Below are 20,860 nucleotides of genomic sequence, written 5' to 3'. Positions count from 1 at the left end.
ATATATATATATTTTTTTTTTTTTGGTGTAGTAAACAGGGCCTAGGCCCAATAAAAGAATTACACACTAACTATGCCAGGCAGAGATATATTAATTCATAACATGTTTGTTTTTGGTAACATAAAATGTTTATTGACATTAAGGAAAAAAAAAATGTACTATGCTGTAGCCTATATCTCTAATGGGCTTCTAACTGGTTTTTGGACAGGCGAAAAAAAGTAGCCCAAAAAAGAAGGCCCAAAAAAAGCCTTGTAAGGATTTGTTGTTGCGCGAGCTGAGTTGCAGCTTCACTCACAAAAGCCACCTGCAGCCTGCAGCCACCTCACTCCGGCGACCTGAAACAAAATTCCAAACCATAAATATTTCAATTTTTAAAAAAGGTTTATCTCTTCTCTTCTCTTCAATTGTGAGCATGAAATGAAATGAACTAATTCATCAACCAAATCGATCATTGTTGCAGAGGCCACGTGGCAGTGATGTATTTGTCGAGAACGTTTGGGCGAACACTGTTCGCCGCAGCTGCTAGATCCAGAACCTATGCTTCCTCCGCCGGAGCCGCCACTGCTTCCGGCGACAAACCCCGCAACCCTCTTGAGGAGTTCTTCGAGGTTGACAGGGACATGGAAAGTGATAAACCTATTGTATATGGTATCCACTTTGCGCTTCTTTCTCTTCCTTCATTTCCATTGTTACAAATAACTTAGGTTTTTTGTTTGTTTCCCAAGTTGATTCTAGCTATAGAATTTGATTTCCAGCTTAGGTAACTTTCACTTGTTTTTGTGGTTAGTTAGCTCACTAAATTGTATCCAAATCAAAGCTTATATCTACTAATTATTGTGCTAATTGGCCTAAACCTAAATTTGCATATAGAATACTCCTGAATTGCTATAATTATTTAAAATTGTGGTTGTTGTAGCAATTATTGTGTTTTTTCGGAAAATCATAGCTATTTGGGATGTAATTGCTATTGTGATTGCATTGCAGAATGCACCACAATAGTAATATTGCTGCGCAATTGCAGTTGCAGACTTCGAGTTAAGATCAAATGACCAATGATAATAACAAGATTGGGGAATGTTAACCAAAAGTACATGATTTCACTTTGTGTTTGGATGTTCATTTTTGTTGCTTGTGTGTTATGAATGTGGTTTTCTTATTTGCAGCTGTAAAAGATGTACCAATTATGCTCTAGTGATGGGTTTGTTGGTTAGTTACTTGGTTTATCTGCTGTTGTTAGGTCGGGGTTGGAAGGCCTCCGAACTGCGTTTGAAGTCTTGGGATGATCTTCATAAGTTATGGTATGTGTTGTTGAAGGAGAAAAACATGCTCATGACTCAACGCCAGATGCTCAATTCCCAGAACCTACGATTTCCTAACCCAGAACGCATCCCCAAGGTATATATATATAATTATATGTGGATACTTCATAGAACAATGGTTATGGTGATACTTTTGTGGTTTGAGTTTAATTTTCATGTTCTGTGTAATTATTTTTGCTAATGTAACATTATGTGATTGGATGCCGTGTAAAATGGTTTTATCCCAACAGTACATCAAAATTAAATGGTTTTCTCGTAGGAAATGTTTGCATAGGACAGAATACAGATTAGAGAGAAACACTAGGTGATTAGTTTAAGTGTTTTCTTCTTGAGAAGTTTGTTTGTGAAATCAGGTACGGAAGTCAATGTGCCGCATCAAGCAAGTACTTACAGAGAGAGCAATAGACGAACCGGATCCCAGGAGGTCTGCTGAGATGAAGAGAATGATAAATGCTCTCTGATGATGCACAATAGAACATTATTGAGAAGGACTTTTGTCTTTGATGGATTCTTGGTTTGCAAGCTTTGTTTTTGCAACAAGTGGTTTACATTGAGATGTACCAGAAAACTATTGAGGCTATTCAACATGAAAGATAAGCATGTATGCAGTATCTATATATTCTCTGTTACATCATTATTGGTAGTTATCTAGGTTTTGAATTGGGAATGTCTCATATGTTTTCACAAGGAACTATTAAACAATCCAAGCAATTAATACTCGCATATTCTTAGAGCACCCTATAGCCACTAATTACAAACTCGCTTACCTTAGGCGTAAGAAACTCACTGATAGTCGATTTCATATGAAATTATTTTTGGATGGTTGACATGTATTACTATATGGTTAAAAAAAAACAATTTATTTTATACAAATGATTTTTTAAAAAAAACAATTCAAATTGGACCAGTTTCTTTTATTCCCTTCTTCGTTGTTTTACATTTAAAATTCATTTTCTTCCAATCCTTTTCTCAAAACTAATATCAAACTTTGAATTGGATATGTTCTTCTTATTTATATTTTTTAATCAAATTTATTATTTCAAATGTATTTCTTAATTTATGTTTTTATTCACTCTTTTATGAATAATGAAAATTATTTAATAAATACGTAATTATTTACGTTTGAAAATTTTACTGTTTACATTTTTATCTAAAGTCAATACAAAAATTTATTTTGGGAATTTTATCTTTTTTATTTTATTAAAGAAATAATTATATTAGCAAATAGAATACATGGAAAATATTAATTAGTTTTGAACTTTAGTGTCAATGGTTTGGGATCGTGTTTAACATAGTTGGTTAGTATGAACTATGGAGATAGAAAAAACGAAAATAGAGATTTGGAAGATATCATAAATGCCAATATAATTCATCTTAATTTCACGTGATGGAAGATAAAAATGTAATTATGGTATAATGTGGACTGGTTGATAGCATAAATTTTAGCATGATCTCTTTCATATTTGTTGCATGTCTCTTTAGTTGGTGGTGTTATAGTTTATTGTGATGATATAATGGTAGTATAATATTTGGTTGGATTTTTTTCATGCTATCCTATTTTTGATGGCAATACTAAAATAGATATTTTCATTAGTTGTTTTTTTTTTCTATTTTTGGGTCAATTTTATTTTGAAAAATAAAAAAAATATTGTTTTAGACAAAATTAATAATATTATGTTCAATTATTTAAGGAGACCAAATTAATCTTTTGATGAAATACTTTTGTTTCATTGAAAATAAATTTTAGTTTCACTGAAAATAAATTTTAGTTTCATTGAAAATAAATTCTAATTTGTTAGTAAAAACACAAAAGCATGTATGACAGGAAAATTATAATTTCTAGACAAATAAATTATCGTCTTATTATCTTAAAAAAATAATTTATTTATAGAATAATCTTGAAAAATCAACAATAATTTGCATGAAAATAATTTATTAGTAAAATAAAAGTTAATTGATTGATTACCATGAAATTTAATTTAACGTTAAATTTGTAATTGAACATATTTTTACAACTTAATTTAAAATCTGTTTACAGTTTAATTTAAAATCTGTGTTAGAGAAGAAATTTAACAATTGAACATGTAAGTCATGGGAAACAGACGGCACTATTTATGCCATTCCTATAAAAAAACGTGAATTTTGTTTCTTTTTCAGAATACTAAGTTTTATTTTTTCAAACGATTTATATACATATATTTGACGAAAATTAAATAAATAAAAGTTTAAGATAAATTAAAAAAAATTGGTCAATAAGAATGAAGAAGAAGAACGTACCAAATTCATCAATTAGAAATTTAGGAATAATACGCAGATTAAATGTAGTTATTTGATTTACTCAAATTAGTTTTTTTTAAAAAACCATTTGTATAAAATATATTAGTTTTTTTTAAACCATATGATAACGAATGTAGTTTTCGGTTACATAAGCTTCGATTAACAAGGTGTGCTGAGTACACTTTGAATAGTTTAAGATACCATCCATAAGAAGATCTCAACGTAGATTTGTTACCGATCCGAGATAAGTTCCGTATAATGCTGGATTGATTAGTCAACACAGATTACGTGATACTATTTCGTACTTGTGCCAAACCAATATTGTGGTTCATACACTTACATGTTCAGTTTTTTAATTACTGAATAAATAAATAAATAATGCTAAAAGATTATCTGAATTGATTATTTTTTACTATAATTCTTAATCATTAACTTAATTACTCTAGTCTAATAATTTAATAACATATTTTTAATACACACTGATGGTTAATTTATGACTAAAAACAATAAATTTTAATGGGTCTCTGCTATTTTTCTAAATAAATAGCACGTTTTCCATCTATATGTTGATCATGTCATTCTCACGTTACATACTTTAATAATACCAACAAGAAACCTCATAAAAAAAGAAGTAATAATTCATGCTCTGTTTGCTAAGGCTCTAATAAAAGAAAGTAGAAAACCTTAAATGCGATTCGTTATTATGCTTTTGTGAGGAAGAGGCGGATATAAAGAGTCAACAACTTCTCATCTCTATTGACGATTGATCTCAACAAACCTTAAAAGCAAGAAACATACATGGGGTTAGCAGCAGAACCAGATTCAAGTAATGATGACAAGACACCATTGTTGCTCTCTCACCCTCTCAAAAGAACAGGTTTGTTTTTCTCATGTCTCAAAATCTAAATGTAACGGCCGCAATAATAATTGCTGCAGAGCCAATTGCCAAGACAGTTGGCACTGCAGCAACAATATTGCGGCCGAAATGTAGAAGAATGAATGAACGAATGAACGAATGATGAATAGGGACGGTGTGGACGGCGGTGGCGCACATAGTGACAGGAGTGATAGGATCAGGAGTGCTGTCTCTGGCATGGAGCGTTGGACAGCTTGGATGGATTGCAGGGCCATTCTCCATTCTCATCATTGCTTCATTCACTCTCATTTCTTCTTTCCTTCTCTCCAACACTTACCGTTCTCCACATCCTCAATTTGGACCTCACCGTAGTGCCTCTTACCTTGATGCTGTTCATTCTCATCTAGGTACATTCTCATCGTTACTTTTCTTTAGTGGTTGTTTTGAGGCACTGTAACAGAGATTAAGAGACTGAGACACAGTATTATATTTGTTGGCTCAGAAATTGGTACTAAAATTTCTGTCTCCATCCTTAAAATTTCAGTATTTCAAGGACACATGGGACTGGAATGTTCAGAGACGGTGACTGAAATTTTAATAATATTTTATATCTAAAATACCTTCATTTTAATTAATTAATTTCAATTTTATCCTTTGTACAAATTAAATTAGAGTTTTATTCTTATTTCAATTTCTGTCTCTTACTTTGCACCAAATAGAATACTGAAATTTATTTCGGTCTCTGTCTCTTAGATTATTCTTACTCTTTTTAAGTCTTTGCATCAAGATTCTTGTTGGCTGAATTACAGGACTAAAGAATGGACGGTTATGTGGCCTTCTTGTGAATATAAGCTTATATGGTTTTGGAATTGCTTATGTTATTACATCAGTTATCAGCATAAGGTGCATCATCTTAGACTTATAGACTAGTACTCTCTTGTTATATGCATTATTGCTGATATTAGTTTAGTTTGTGACTACAGAACAATCTTGGTTTCAATTTGTTACCATACCAATGAAGAAGAAGTAGCCTGTGAGTTTGTAGATGCATATTATATGCTAATTTTTGGGGCTATACAAGTTGTACTCTCACAGATACCTAACTTCCATAACATTGAATGGCTTTCGGTTGTTGCTTCAATCATGTCATTTGCTTATTCTTTCATAGGAATGGGACTTTCCATTCTGCAAATCAAAGGTATGGTCTTTACTCTTTAGACAGTTGCTTGATTCGTGCGGTTGCAAGCTACAATTCAAAAGCATTTAACTTTCTTACTCTACAATTTGATGCAGAAAAAGGGTATGTTGAAGGTAGCATTGAAGGAATGAGAAGCAGGAGTAGAACTGAAAAGTTATGGCTTGTTGCTCAAGCACTTGGTGACATATCATATTCCTATCCATTCTCAACAATTCTCTTGGAAATTCAGGTATATCTGTTCTATGATCATACCAGAACTTAACTACTATAGATTCTAATATAAGTTGCTTTGATTGTTGAAGGATACTCTGAAGTCACCTCCACCGGAAAACCAAACTATGAAGAAGGCCTCTGTGATATCAGTGGCGATCACAACGTTCTTCTACCTTGGCTGTGGAGGAGCTGGATATGCAGCTTTTGGTAATGATACACCAGGAAACCTCTTAACAGGTTTTGGATCCTCCAAGTATTATTGGCTTGTTAACTTTGCCAATGTTTGTATTGTGGTTCACCTTGTTGGTGCATATCAGGTACACAAATACAACATAGTCTTAGTATATATATCAAACGATAAATTTTAGAATATTACTACACATCTAAGTCTTTTTATTAATCATAGTCCAACCAAAATAAACAATAAGACTTAGAATAATACTAGTCATAACTGCTTTTCGTTATGTTAGACCAACTTAGTTAGACTTAATTAACAAAAAAAACTTAGATATATAGTATTATTCTAAATTTTTTATATGGTTGTCTAATTTCACTGTTGGAGTAAACTATCATCAAATAATTGTGTAGTTTATCATGTCTCCTATGGTATTCTCTCTGTTTTAAAATAAGTATCTCTTTCACTTTTTTGGTGCAGGTGTATAGTCAGCCACTTTTTGCCATTGTTGAGAATTGGTTCCGCTTTCAATACCCTGATAGTGAATTTGTGAATCACTCATATTTCTTGAAACTGCTATTTTTACCGGATTTTGAACTGAATTTTCTGAGGCTTTCTTTCCGAACCGCTTACGTGGCATCAACCACAGTGATTGCATTGATGTTCCCTTACTTCAACCAGATTTTGGGAGTACTAGGAAGCTTAATCTTTTGGCCATTAACCATATATTTTCCAGTGGAAATGTATTTAGGTCTGTCTAATACTGAAGCATGGAGTGCTAAGTGGATCATGCTTCGGAGTTTAAGCATTTTAGGCTTTGTTTTTGGTTTGTTTACTCTCATTGGTTCCATTCAGGGAATAGTAACTCAAAAATTAAGCTGAAAACAAGTCAAAGAATCCCAGAGAAACTACTCACTATTCATTTTCATATATCATTTGCATATGTTTAACACAAGTTTTATTATATGTTCATTAAGAAGGTAAAAAGATTTTTACCAGATAAAGGGACTCAAATCTGCAATCTTTTAGCTGAGTATGAGAAAATTATGTCATTTGAGTTATAGTTTATTGGCAACAAAAATGTTAAATTAGTTGTTATATATTTACGTATATTTATTTATACATATTGATTTACACATTTTTTTACTAAATAATTAGAATAATAATAACATAATAAAAAAATTGAGATATCAAATACAGATTCCTATATATTTATTTATTTGTAAACATATGATTCATTGGTTAATTGAGAAGAAATGTTACTTTAGAAAAAGTATAAAGGCAAAGCTAAAGTAAAGCAGGGAATAAGTTAAAGGCAAAAGGGAAGAGGTGAGTTGAAGTTTAATTTGCATTATCTGTGAACGATCTCTTCCATTTTGATGGCATCAGTTGCGGTGGACAGCTTGATTATGAAGCTGGCGCGGTTACTGAATGAGGAAGTGACGCTGCTGAGAGATGTGCGGACGAAAGTTGAAGGAGTGAGAGATGAGCTGTGTTTGATCCAAGCTTACTTGAAGGATGCTGATGCCAAGGCAGATACTGCTGACACCTCCTCCCACGCCGTCAAGGTTTGGGTCAACCAACTCAGACGTGCTTCCTTTCGCATCGAAGATGCCGTTGACTTTTACATCATCAAACTAGCACCTCACCCATCTCAAAGGCAAGCATTTGATTTGCATAAATGTTAGAATAGGAAATAAACAAAGTAGCGAGAGAAAAGGTAGAAACTTACGTGTATTTTTTTTTTTACCAAAGATAGGAGATTCATACCCGCAACCTCTTAGATGAGTATGGAGAAACTATACCTTTTGAGCTATAATTCATTGTTAGAAACTGACGTGTATTTGTCTTCAGATAAAAATTATTAGACATATTTGACTAAATTGTTACTTAAGGAGTCACAGAACTGCGAGCCTTTACCATTATATAAGCTATGAGTTTGTAGTATGTTAGTTGCAAATTAACTAACTTTGGTTTGTTGTGATGAAAGGCGTGGTATGCTGTGTAAGTTTTGTTTGGTGATAACAAGTGTGGTACCCAGGCACCGGATCACATCTGAGATTGTGAACGTGACAGCGTCCATACGGAAGCTCTACGAAGATAAGCAGGCTCTTGGGCTCAGTCCATCATCAGAACAAAATGTGGCTGAACGAATACGCTATGACCTTCGAATGGGTTCCCATTTTATTAGGGATGATGAACTTGTGGGAGTTGATTATGCCAAGAATTTGCTCATTGATTGGCTCATACATGGAGAAGCCAGGCGCACCATCATCTCCGTCGTAGGCGAAGGGGGACTCGGTAATATTCTTATTGCTCAGTTATTACTGTTAGAAACAAGCTAAAAAAAGAATTTGTGTATTATTGAGTGTATTCAAGTTATCTATTCAAGTTGTTTGGAATGATACAACATAAAAGGGTATTTATAGGTATTAAGAGAATCATAATAATAAATACGTAATCTCCTATAATAAATATTCAGATATACTTTAAAAAGATTTTACAACTAGTTTTATACTTAGAGGAGTTGTTATTAGAGATGAATCCCAAAATATTATTGAAATGTTACGGACTAATTGAAAGATTTTAAAATCCATACTAGTGATTTGTTAAAATTTATTGTGGCTTTATACTCTTTTCCCCGTGTGAAACGTAATTAATGGAAGAACAGTTTATATTTATATAAAACCATTTTCTAACTTAATTTCTTTCTTTTGTTCTTATTAATATCTCCGTAAAGGGAAAACAGCAATTGTTAGGAATCTCTACAACAAACATAAGGAGGATTTTGATTGTTATGCTTGGATAACTGTGTCTCATTCCTTCAAAGAGGAACATTTGCAGACTATAATGCAAACTTTGTATGAGAATGATGGTAAAAAGTATCCTGTGGAGGGAATCAGGGAAAAAGAGGTGGACAAGTGTAATTTGACACAAAAACTAAGAGACTACTTGCAAGGAAAGAGCTACATGATCGTGTTTGATGATGTGTGGGAAATAAACTTTTGGGAATGCATGGAATTTGCTTTACCTGCTGATACCAACATCAGAAGCAGGATCATCATCACAACAAGGGACAGAGGAATAGCTGAATTTTGTCAACGTTCTGCTCCGGTTCATATCCACGAACTAAAACCATTACCTGCTGATGATGCTTTGAAGCTTTTTCTTTTGAAGACATTTCAATTTGACCATCATGGTTGTCCTCAAGATCTGAATGATTTGTCTCAAAGATTTGTTAAGAGGTGCAAGGGAGTGCCACTTGCCATTGTAGTTATTTCGGGCCTCCTTTCAACTAAGAAGAAAACTGTATCTGAATGGCAAAAGGTATATGATAGCCTCCGCTCAAAATTCTCCACCGATCCTCATCTTAGAAGCTTCTATCTGGTCTTGCTAGAAAGTTATCATGATCTTCCTTACCATCTGAGGTTATGCCTTTTGTACTTTGGCCTTTTCCCCCAAGATTACTCCGTTAAGTGTTCAACACTTATTCGCCTATGGGTAGCAGAGGGCTTTGTGAATGAAAATGAGATGTTTGGAGATCAAACACTTGAGGAAGCAGCAGAAGACTACTTAGCTGAGCTCATTCGTAGAAGCTTGGTTAAAGTCTCCAATGTGTTTGTCAATGGCAAGGTTAAAAGTTGCAGGGTCCATGATTTGATGCATGACTTTATTGTCAGAAAGTGTGAGGAGTTAAACTTTTGCCAAGTGGTGAGCAAGCAACAGTTCGGATTTCATGAATGGACGAGGCGTATATCAATCCAGAATATTGACAAAAGTGCTTTTATTGGAAATGATCAAAGTTTTGTTCGGGTGCGATCCTGTCTTAGTTGTGGCATTGAAGAACTTTCAGAATCTGTGGTAAAATCTTTGTTCTCCGGTTTCAATCTCTTGGTGACATTAGGCCTTGAAGATTTTCCACTTGATCATCTTCCTGAAGTTGTAGGAAACTTATTGAATTTGAAGTATTTGAGCTTAAGGAAGACGAAAATCAAGACAATTCCCAAGTCCATTGGCAAGCTTCAAAAGCTACAAACTCTAAACCTTAGAGATACACAAGTACTAGAGCTACCTATGGAAATCAATAAGCTTGTTAAGCTGCGACATCTTTTATCTTATTCCTTCGGTTCCAAAGAACATTGGCAACATTTATTAGGCTTCAGGTTGAATGGAGGGATTGGGGGTTTAACAGATTTGCAGAGTCTTGCGATGGTGGATACAAGTACAGCTAATGGGGATGGAATTATTCGAGAAATGGAGAATATGATCAATATGAAGAAGTTGGGCATTGTTGAGTTAAGTGAAGTCAATGGAAGTAGTGTTTGCAATGCCATAAAGAACATGCCCAATCTTTGCTCTCTATCCATCAAGGCAGCCGAAAACTGTGGATTTCTTGTGCTGCAAGCAATAGTTGATCCTCCTGCTAACCTGCAACGTCTTTACCTGAATGGGCCTCTGCAGAGATTGCCAGAATGGATTCCCAAGCTTAAGCATCTTATTAAGTTACGCTTGATAGGGTCAAGGCTAGCTGAAGATCCATTGCCTAAACTTGAAGGCCTGCCAGAATTGCTGGAACTCCATCTTGATCACTATTGTGAGAGTGAAGAGGTACATTTTAAATGCGGCTGGTTTGAGAAATTAAAGGAGTTAACCTTGCAGAGGATGAATACTCTGATGACTTTAAAGATAGATAAAGGGGCATTGCCTAAGCTTGAAGTCTTGCGGCTGGGCTCATGCCCTCAAATAATAGAAGGGGCGGATGCTATTCAAAATTTGGAAGCTCTTAAGAATCTTTACCTCATTGACATGCCAATACAATTTTCATATGATATTGCTCTTAATAATCCTTACGACATTGACATGCCAAGACAATTTGCAAATGATATTTCTACTCCATTAAAGGAAAACACAACACTGTATATTTCTCCACCTTTGCTCCCTCCCGCGCAACCTACTCCGCCGTGCCTTACTCCGCCACGCCTTACTCCACCGCGCCTTCCTCCCAAGAGGGGACAAGTAAAAGTTAAGGTTTTACAAGATCTGGCATCCACAGCTATCAGATCTCTTTCGGCTGCCTAAATGGAGGTGCGCCGTGGTTGAATGCAAAAAGCTTAAAAAGTGCATGTACAAACTCTGTTCCAAAATGTTTTTCATGTTGTATATTTGGTATTCATAAGCGTTATTGACCTATTAGTTTTAAGTTAATTATAGCAACTCTCAGGTAATTCAGAACCATTCAACTCAATGCATGTATTTAACTTTCTTGTACATACAAATTGATGTAGAAAAAAAAAGGATATGTTGAAGGTAGCATTGAAGGAATCAGTAGCAGGAGTAGAACTGAAAAGTTATGGCTTGTTGCTCAAGCACTTGGTGACATATCATATTCCTATCCATTCTCAACAATTCTCTTGGAAATTCAGGTATATCTTCCCTATGATCATATCAGAACTTAACTACTATAGATTCTAATATAAGTTGCTTTGATTGTTGAAGGATACTCTGAAGTCGCCTCCACCGGAAAACCAAACTATGAAGAAGGCCTCTGTGATATCGGTCGCAATCACAACGTTCTTCTACCTTGGCTGTGGAGGAGCTGGATATGCAGCCTTTGGTAATTACACACCAGGAAACCTCTTAACAGGTTTTGGATCCTCCAAGTATTATTGGCTTGTTAACTTTGCCAATGTTTGTATTGTGGTTCACCTTGTTGGTGCATATCAGGTACACAAATACAACATAGTTTTAGTATATATATCAAACGTTAAATTTTAGAGTAATCATACACATCTAAGTCTTTTTATGAATCATAGTCCAACCAAAATAAATAATAAGACGTAGAATAATACTAGTCATAATTGTTTTTCGTTATGTTAGACCAACTTGGTTGGACTTGATTAAGAAAAAGACTTAGATATGTAGTATTATTCTAAATTTTTTATGTGGTTCTTTAATTTCACTGTTGGAGTAAACTATCATCAAATAATTGTGTAGTTTATCATGTTTGCTATGATATTCTCTCTGTTTTAAAATAAGTATCTCTTTCACTTTTTTGGTGTAGGTGTATAGTCAGCCACTTTTCGCCATTGTTGAGAATTGGTTCGCTTTCAATTTTTCAATACCCGGATAGTGAATTTTGTGAATCACTCGTATTTCTTGAAACTGCCATTTTTACCGGATTTTGAACTGAATTTTCTGAGGCTGTCTTTCCGAACCGCTTACGTGGCATCAACCACGGTGATTGCATTGATGTTCCCTTACTTCAACCAGATTTTGGGAGTACTAGGAAGCTTAATCTTTTGGCCATTAACCATATATTTTCCAGTGGAAATGTACTTAGGTCTGTCTAATACTGAAGCATGGAGTGCTAAGTGGATCATGCTTCGGAGTTTAAGCATTTTAGGCTTTGTTTTTGGTTTGTTTACTCTCATTGGTTCCATTCAGGGAATAATAACTCAAAAATTAAGTTGAAAACAAGTCAACAAGTCCTGAAGAACTAGTCACTATTCACCTTCATATATCATTTGCATATGTTTAACACAAATTTTATTATATGCTCATTAAAAAAAATGATATTAAATATTTTTTAATAGTATTTTAAATTTATATTACTTATATTTGAAGTTCAAATAAATGATTTTATATTTAAAAAAAAACTCTCAACTACTAAAATATTTATCCTAATAAAAAATACTGAAATTCAACTCTTGTTATAACAAATAAACAAGTAACATTACAAAAAAATTCAAAAATTCAAAACATCATTTATTTTGCTAATTTATATTCTTTATTGATTATAGAAATCAACTTCACCAACTCTCATATCATTAGACAAAAATGATATACCAATCAAAAAATTAAGAGAAAAAAATAAACAAATCAAAGATAAATTTTTAGACAAAGAATATACATACAAAAGATGAAATAAAAAAAATAATAAAAATGCATACAAATTAACAATTTAAAAAAATGTCTTCACAAGAATATATAACAAAAAGAATAACAAATAAAAATTAAATTTGTCAACTAAAATAAATACAAAAATAAAAACAAATAAAAATATAACTTTATACATATATTTTAATTAAAAAATATATTAAATTTAACATTATTTACATATATTTTAATTAATTTTTAAATAATATAATATTTATTAGAATAAAATAACAAATAAATTCTTAAAAATTTATTCTTTGAACATATTAATCCCTAACAAAATACTAATAATATTTTTTAAGATAACATATGCTTTAAATTATCCTCTATAATTATCGCAAAAAATTTATTAATAATTTTTTTAAAAATTAATATGTTCGAAATATAAATTCTCATATATTTACCCGTTACTTTACTCTATTTATTAAAGTATAAATGTATAATATATAGTATGCGTTTATCACGAGGGGTCTATCATGGCAGCCATAGCCATGAAAAATTAAAAAGTGGTTGATCATAAAATGCTCCTCTGATGGATCCCTAGTGCTCCTCCATTTTGATTTGTTGTTGAGATGGCATCAGTTGCGGTGGACAGCTTGATTACGAAGCTGGCGCAGCTGCTGAATGAGGAAGTGACGCTGCTTGGAGTTGTACGGACGAAAGTTGAAGGACTGAAAGTGGAACTGTGTTTGATACAGGCTTACTTGAAGGATGCTGATGCCAAGGCAGACACTGCAGACACCTCCAACCACGCGGTCAAGGTGTGGGTCAACCAACTCAGGCATGCTGCCTTTCGCATCGAAGATGCCGTTGACTTTTACATCATCAAACTTGCACCTCACCCTTCTCAAAGGCAAGGATCTTCTTTACTTGCCAATTATATCTCTGCTTTTCATGTATTATTCTTTATACATTAGAAATCAAAGTCAAAACCCTAAGCTAATGTACTTTACTCTCAAAATAAGCTTTGTGCAAGGAGAGAGTGTCAGTTCACTCGTCCGCTTAAGCAAGTATCGGGAGTTCAAATCCCGCCTTGTGTATGCAGCAACCCATTGGCCAGCGGCAGACCCTTAAATGGAGCTTCCTTAGGAGTGGCAACTGAGTTAATATTTAAATTGGTCCTAAGGTTACACTTGTGTCTCGATGTGGTCCCAAAATTTCAATTTACTCAATTTGGTCTCCCAACTCCCAACTTAGCATTCGTGACTCATGTTGGTTTCTGACTTGTTTTTGTCACAGAACTGTTAATGTGCTAAAATAGACCAATGGATATCATGTTGGACTTTTAAATGGCTATTGGACGTAGCAACTAAAACTTTTTAACCTCAATTTTCTCACTACGAAGCCTTTAAAAGCCAAATTTTAATTTCACTTAAAGGTTTTAAACATTTCTTAAGGAGCAAATTGAGGTAAAAAGTTTCAATTGACACATCAAATAATCTTTAGACAGTCAAGTGTGACAGGCGTTAGCCTATCTTAGCACGCTACGGTTCTATGATGGAAACAGGGCCAGGCACTATACCAAGTTGGGAAACTAAATTGAAAACTTTGAAGACTAACTTGAGGTACAAGTGTAACTTTAAAGACCAATCTGAGTATTAACTCAATGGCACCTATGCAGCAGTTTTCGTAGCCAGTCTCCCATCACCCACTGAAGGTTGAAGTCTGACGAAGTTAGGGATGGTTGGCTCCCGGTTGATACATACTCGAGGATTTACACCTAATGACCTGATAAAAAAAAGAGAGAGTTGACATGCATAACATAGACTAGCACATACAATAGCCACTTAAATTTTAGTTGATAAAAGGGAATTATATAAGCTATAGGCTAGTTGTCTGTTAATTGGATTTAACTAAGTTTTGTTTCTTCTCTGAATCTTGTTATGTAAGCCACAGCATGCTATCCAAGTTTGTTTTCATGATAACAACTGTGGTACCCCGGCACCGGATGGCATCTGAGATTGAGAATGTCACAGCATCCATACGGAAGCTCTATGAAGATAAGCAAGCTCTTGGGCTCAGTCCATCATCAGAACAAAATGTGGCTGAACGAACATGCTATGACCTTCGAATGGGTGCCCATTTTATTAGAGATGATGAACTTGTGGGAGTTGATTATGCCAAGAAGTTGCTCACTGAATGGCTCATACATAGAGAAGCCAGGCGCACCATCATCTCCGTTGTCGGCGAAGGAGGACTCGGTAATATTCATGTTTCTCAGTTATTACTTTGAAGACTTTACAAGTAGTTTTATACTTAAGAGTTTATCTAAGTTACTGGAGTGTTGTTACTATAGATGAATTGGATTAGGGACTAATTGAAAGATCTGAAATTCCATATTAGTGATTCGTTAAAGTTTATTGTGGCTTTATGGTATACTTTTTTCCCCTTATGGAACGTATTCATGTAAGAATAGTTTATATTTAAATACAAACATTCTCTCTATTCTCTAATATCATAACCATTACCTAACTTAATTTCGTTCTTTTGTTATTAATATCTCTGTAAAGGCAAAACAGCTATTGTAAGGAATCTTTACAACAAACACAAGGAGGATTTTGATTGTTATGCTTGGATCACTGTGTCTCATTCCTTCAAAGAGGAACATTTGCTGACTACAATACAAACTTTGTATGAGAATGATGGTAAAAAGTATCTTGTGGAGAACAGGGAAAAAGAGGGGGACAAGTGTAATTTGACACAAAAACTAAGAGACTACTTGCAAGGAAAGAGCTACATGATCGTGTTTGATGATGTGTGGGAAATAAACTTTTGGGAATGCATGGAATATGCTTTACCTGATGATACCAACATCAGAAGCAGGATCATCATCACAACAAGGGACAGAGGAATAGCTGAATTTTGTCGACGTTCTGCTCCGGTTCATATCCACGAGCTAAAACCATTGCCTGCTGATGATGCTTTGAAGCTTTTTCTTTTGAAGACATTTCAATTTGACCATCATGGTTGTCCTGAAGATCTGAATGAATTGTCTCAAAGATTTGTTAAGAGGTGCGAGGGAGTGCCACTTGCCATTGTAGTTATTTCAGGCCTCCTTTCAACTAAGAAGAAAACAATATCTGAATGGCAAAAGGTATATGATAGCCTTCGCTCGAAATTCTTCAGTGATCCTCATCTCAGAAGCTTCTATCTAGTCTTGCTAGAAAGTTATCATGATCTTCCTTACCATCTCAGGTTATGCCTATTGTATTTTGGCCTTTTTCCCCAAGACTACTCCATCAAGTGTTCAACGCTTATTCAGCTATGGGTAGCAGAGGGCTTCGTGAATGAAAATGAGATGTTTGGCGCTCAAACACTTGAGGAAGCAGCAGAGGACTACTTAGCTGAGCTCATTCGTAGAAGTTTGGTTAAAGTCTCCAATGTGTTTGTCAATGGCAAGGTTAAAAGTTGCAGGGTCCATGATTTGATGCATGACTTTATTGTCAGAAAGTGTGAGGAGTTAAACTTTTGCCAAGTGGTGAGCAAGCAACAGTTCGGATTTCATGAATGGACGAGGCGTATATCAATCCAGAATATTGACAAAAGTGCTTTTATTGGAAATGATCAAAGTTTTGTTCGGGTGCGATCCTGTATTAGTTGTGGCATTGAAGAACTTTCAGAATCTGTGGTAAAATCTTTGTTTTCCGGTTTCATTCTCTTGGTGACATTAGGCCTTGAAGATTTTCCACTTGATCATCTTCCTGAAGTTGTAGGAAACTTATTGAATTTGAAGTATTTGAGCTTAAGGAAGACGAAAATCAAGACAATTCCCAAGTCCATTGGCAAGCTTCAAAAGCTACAAACTCTAAACCTTAGAGATACGCAGGTACGCGAGCTACCTATGGAAATCAACAAGCTTGTTAAGCTGCGACATTTTTTATCGTACTCCTTTGCTTCCAAAGAACATCGGCAGCATTTATTAGGCGTCAGGTTGAATGGAGGGATTGGGGGTTTAACAGATTTGCAGAGTCTTGCGATGGTGGATACGAGTACAGCTAATGGGGATGATATTATTCAAGAAATGGAGAATATGATCAACATGAAGAAGTTGGGCATTGTTGGGATAAGTGAAGTAAACGGAAATGGTGTTTGTAATGCCATAAAGAACATGCCCAATCTTTGCTCTCTATCCATCAAGGCAGCCAAAAACTGCGGATTTCTTGCACTGCAAGCATTAGTTGATCCTCCTGCTAACCTGCAACGTCTTTACCTGAATGGGACTCTACAGAGATTGCCAGAATGGATTCCCAAGCTTAAGCATCTTATTAAGTTAAGCTTGATTGGGTCAAGGCTAGCTCAAGATCCATTGCCTAAACTCGAAGGCCTTCCGGAATTGCTGGAACTCCATCTTGATCACTATTGCTGGAACTCAAAGGTACATTTTAAATGCGGTTGGTTTGAGAAATTAAAGGAGTTAACCTTGCAGAGGATGAATACTCTGAGGACTTTAAAGATAGATAAAGGGGCACTGCCTAAGCTTGAAGTTTTGCGGCTGGGCTCATGCCCTCAAATAATAGAAGGGGCGGATGCTATTCAAAATTTGGAAGCTCTTAAGAATCTTTACCTCATTGACATGCCAATACAATTTAAAGATGATATTGCTCTTAATATTCCTTACAACATTGACATGCCAATACAATATTCAAATGATATTGCTCTTAATAATCCTAAAGACATTGACATGCCAAGACAATTTGCAAATGATATTTCTACCCCATTAAAGGAAAACACAACACTGGATATTTCTCCACCTTTGCTCCCTCCCCCGCAACTTACTCCGCCGCGCCTTCCTCCCAGGAGGGGACAACTTAAAGTTAAGGTTTTACAAGATCTGGCATCCGCAGCTATCAGATCTCTTTCGGCTGCCTAAATGGTTGAATGCAAAAGGCTTAAAAGATGCATGTACAAACTCTGTTCCAAAATGTTTTTCATCTTGTATATTTGGTGTTCATAAGCGTTATTAACCTATTAGTTTTAAGTTAATTATAGCCACTCTCATGTAATTCAGAACCATTTAACTCAATGCATGTATTTAACTTTCTTGTACATACAAATTGATGTAGAAAAAAGGATATTTTGAAGGAATTAGTAGCTGGAGTGGAACTGAAAAGTTATGGCTTGTTTCTCAAGCAATTGGTGACATATCATATTCCTATCCATTTTCTTTTTATGGAAATTCAGGTATTCGGATCAAATATATTCAACCCAGACAGTGTCATGTGGTGGTAAATAGAGAATTAACATTTTTGTTATAAAATTTTCTAATATTATATTTTTGGTGTTCAAGTAGTGGAAAACAAACAGGAAAGGAAGGATTAAAGGAGAAAAAAAAACAAGGCATTATCATCGGTCAGCAGACCATACACATCAAATAAAGAAAGCTTTTTTCTTGATTTACTTGTATTGGTATCATTTGTTTTTTATTTAGATTAAAAATTAAAAGTATGTAGGATATTATTTCACATGTAATCAACTGAGGGTTCAAACATTGGATTCCTACAAAACAAGTTGCATTTCCAATTTGAGGATATGATTGTAATTATCTTCTGTTTCTTTTTAAATTTCTAGGAGAAGTACTTTTGTTTCTCTCATGGAAATAATATCCAACAAACTAGTAAAATAATGAATTTTAATTTACAAGAGGAGCAAAAGCTCTAACTTAAAATTTTAGAATTATGTTGATAATTAGTTTTCTACAACCTATTATAGGATTTTATTAAAGGAAGTGAATGCATACATTTGACTCGACTACTTTATTATGAAATTAACAAGAAGTTGGGCAACCTCGGATTCTAGAAAAGTTATCACGCACTTGATCAAACACATATTGCCATTTCTTTATAATAACAATACATGAAATCACGAATAATTGTTGTCTCTTTTAATGTTTGCATGAGTGGACATTCATACTTAGTAGGGCACTTGCTGCTAAGCACAAACTACAAAGCTTTATTGGTACCATATATGTAAACAAAAATTTAGCTTTTGGAGCAATTTAAAATTGGTGTTTGTATACATAAGATAAAATTCAAATTTTTTTATATTTATTTAAATGTATGAATAAATTAAACATTCAACTAATTTAAATTAGTTATTAAAATTAATTATTACTGGTTTTATATTCTTACACATTATATGACAAGATGATAGATTAATTATCTATTTATTAACTAACAATAAATTTTTTTAATAAAATTTAAATTTATAACAAATTAATTCTTGATTCTTAAAAATTCCGAATGCCGTGAAAAAAAAAAGATGGAAGATTTCTTGAGATTCCCTTCATTAAGGACATATTAATGGACAGACCCGCACGAGGGCCCATTTCATTGGATTCTTACAGAAAATGATGTGGGATCTGAGCTCAGAGATACAAACTGGCACATGTTCTGACTCATCTTAATTAATAATTAATTAATTAAGTGTGATATTATATGTTTAGAAAACAAGGTCAATTTTGTGTTGTTTATAAATTGATGTTTAAATTTTATTTAATTTATTTTTTATAATAAATTTTAATTTTTTAAAAATTATTTATTTTTTATATATTTTTTAAAAAAAATTAATTTTCAATTTTTTTAATAAATAAGTATTACTTTTTAAACATCATAGTATTCATCAGAAAACAAATGGCTGCGTTCAGCCGTTCACACTGCGCAGTCAAAATAGCTTACTTTACTTAACAGACTTAACCGTGTGCCGTTACTTTACTATTATTTTTCAATTGTGTTTTTGTAATTAACATCAGTGGGGGACCCTAATATAACTTTGATGCATGATCGTAGGGACTAATTGATACATTGAACTTACCTAATTAATATTAAATTAGATATTATAGACAAAGACAAACAACAATAATGCCGCCGTAGATTAATGAGTAGTGGGATTTAGGCTTTCCAACTACAATTTTCAAACACATTAATATTCAATATGATTATTTATTTGAAATTGGCATACAACAATTTTTTCTATATGCTGTAATATATTTTTGATTTATACAATGTAGCTAGTAACTGTGTTGGCTAAAAACTTTAAAACTCAAAGTCATTATCATCATATGTGTATAATAGTGCATAAGAGAGAATTAGAAGAAGAGGAAATTAATACAAAAGGAAGCGTTTAATCATACATAAACAGAGTACAAGAAAGACCTATGAAAAAAATTTGCATGTAATTGTTTTCATGTAAAATTGATAACCGAAACTGTTAACTAATAATTTAATTAAATCTATCAAATCATCTGATGGTTTTCGATTATCAACTTTATTTTCGTAGTACTGATTAGCTCACCCTAATTTAAAAAGTTAGAACACATATATACCTTCTAGTATTGCTAGGATTACTTTATATAAATTAAAGCTTAATTAATAAAAATAAAAATCTGAATACACCATTAAAAAAAATCAAAATCAAAATCCAGTTGTATAGATATAGAGCCACCCCAACTAAATTTAGGGGGTGAAGATAATAATAAGAATAATAATAACTTTGTTCCTAAGATGAACAACTCCAAAATCCAAAGATCTCTCAAAAAACATAGTCTAAAACTAATAAAATCATGCACTTCAAAAATATCATGATGATGATGAGCCTTGTATACATATATCACTATCTATGTATATCTATATATATATTGTAATAATTTAGCAAACAAAAGGAAAAGAAAGATCTGTTGATAGTGCAAGGCAGAAAAAGACATCATCAAGGTCTTGTGGAGGTTCAAAGAATGATAATGATTTGCGCAAAGAAGAATTTGTTGTAAGAATCCTTGGCTTCTTTGGAGGAGGAGGGCATGTTGAAATCTCTGGTATCCGAAACTTGTCACCTTTTGGAGTTGAACAAACACTGCTGCTACTATTTACCACCTCTGAATCTGAATCTTTGGA

At 33.7% G+C, this 20,860-nt stretch overlaps 3 protein-coding genes and 1 pseudogene across 8 annotated transcripts; all 4 read left to right on the top strand.

Moving 5' to 3' along the window:
• Positions 1-220: 220 nt before the first annotated feature.
• Positions 221-1,932, top strand: LOC107496129 (uncharacterized). Of its 2 annotated transcripts, XM_016117324.3 has the most exons (4): positions 221-380; positions 461-648; positions 1,238-1,395; positions 1,673-1,932. In XM_016117324.3, the coding sequence occupies exons 2-4, from the start codon at positions 477-479 to the stop codon at positions 1,778-1,780; spliced, it is 438 nt and encodes a 145-aa protein (XP_015972810.1). In that variant the 5' UTR covers positions 221-380; positions 461-476; the 3' UTR covers positions 1,781-1,932. The 2 variants fall into 2 exon arrangements, with proteins under 2 accessions (XP_015972810.1, XP_020982665.1); XM_021127006.2 differs by lacking the exon at positions 221-380 and having other exon boundaries at positions 390-648.
• A 2,341-nt stretch (positions 1,933-4,273) lies between these two features.
• LOC107496128 (probable amino acid permease 7) lies at positions 4,274-7,016 on the top strand. The gene is made up of 7 exons (XM_016117323.3): positions 4,274-4,473; positions 4,623-4,859; positions 5,262-5,355; positions 5,436-5,650; positions 5,746-5,879; positions 5,953-6,180; positions 6,519-7,016. The coding sequence occupies exons 1-7, from the start codon at positions 4,395-4,397 to the stop codon at positions 6,918-6,920; spliced, it is 1,389 nt and encodes a 462-aa protein (XP_015972809.1). The 5' UTR covers positions 4,274-4,394; the 3' UTR covers positions 6,921-7,016.
• Positions 7,017-7,227: 211 nt separating this feature from the next.
• Positions 7,228-17,848, top strand: LOC107496045 (disease resistance protein RPM1). Of its 5 annotated transcripts, none has more exons than XM_052251435.1 (4): positions 7,228-7,698; positions 8,029-8,339; positions 8,779-10,968; positions 17,726-17,848. In XM_052251435.1, exons 1-4 carry the CDS (start codon positions 7,418-7,420, stop codon positions 17,842-17,844), a joined length of 2,901 nt encoding a protein of 966 aa, XP_052107395.1. In that variant the 5' UTR covers positions 7,228-7,417; the 3' UTR covers positions 17,845-17,848. The 5 variants fall into 5 exon arrangements, with proteins under 5 accessions (XP_052107395.1, XP_052107391.1, XP_052107392.1 ...); XM_052251431.1 differs by having other exon boundaries at positions 7,240-7,698; positions 8,779-10,690; positions 17,394-17,848; XM_052251432.1 differs by having other exon boundaries at positions 7,241-7,698; positions 8,779-10,646; positions 17,350-17,848.
• Positions 10,979-12,536, top strand: LOC107496046 (probable amino acid permease 7; annotated as a pseudogene).
• Positions 17,849-20,860: the final 3,012 nt, after the last annotated feature.

This window comes from Arachis duranensis, chromosome 7, assembly GCF_000817695.3.
Source record: "Arachis duranensis cultivar V14167 chromosome 7, aradu.V14167.gnm2.J7QH, whole genome shotgun sequence".
Classification (NCBI taxonomy): Eukaryota; Viridiplantae; Streptophyta; class Magnoliopsida; order Fabales; family Fabaceae; genus Arachis; species Arachis duranensis.
Note: the sequence above shows the minus strand (reverse complement) of the source record. Positions and strands in the feature narration are given on the sequence as shown.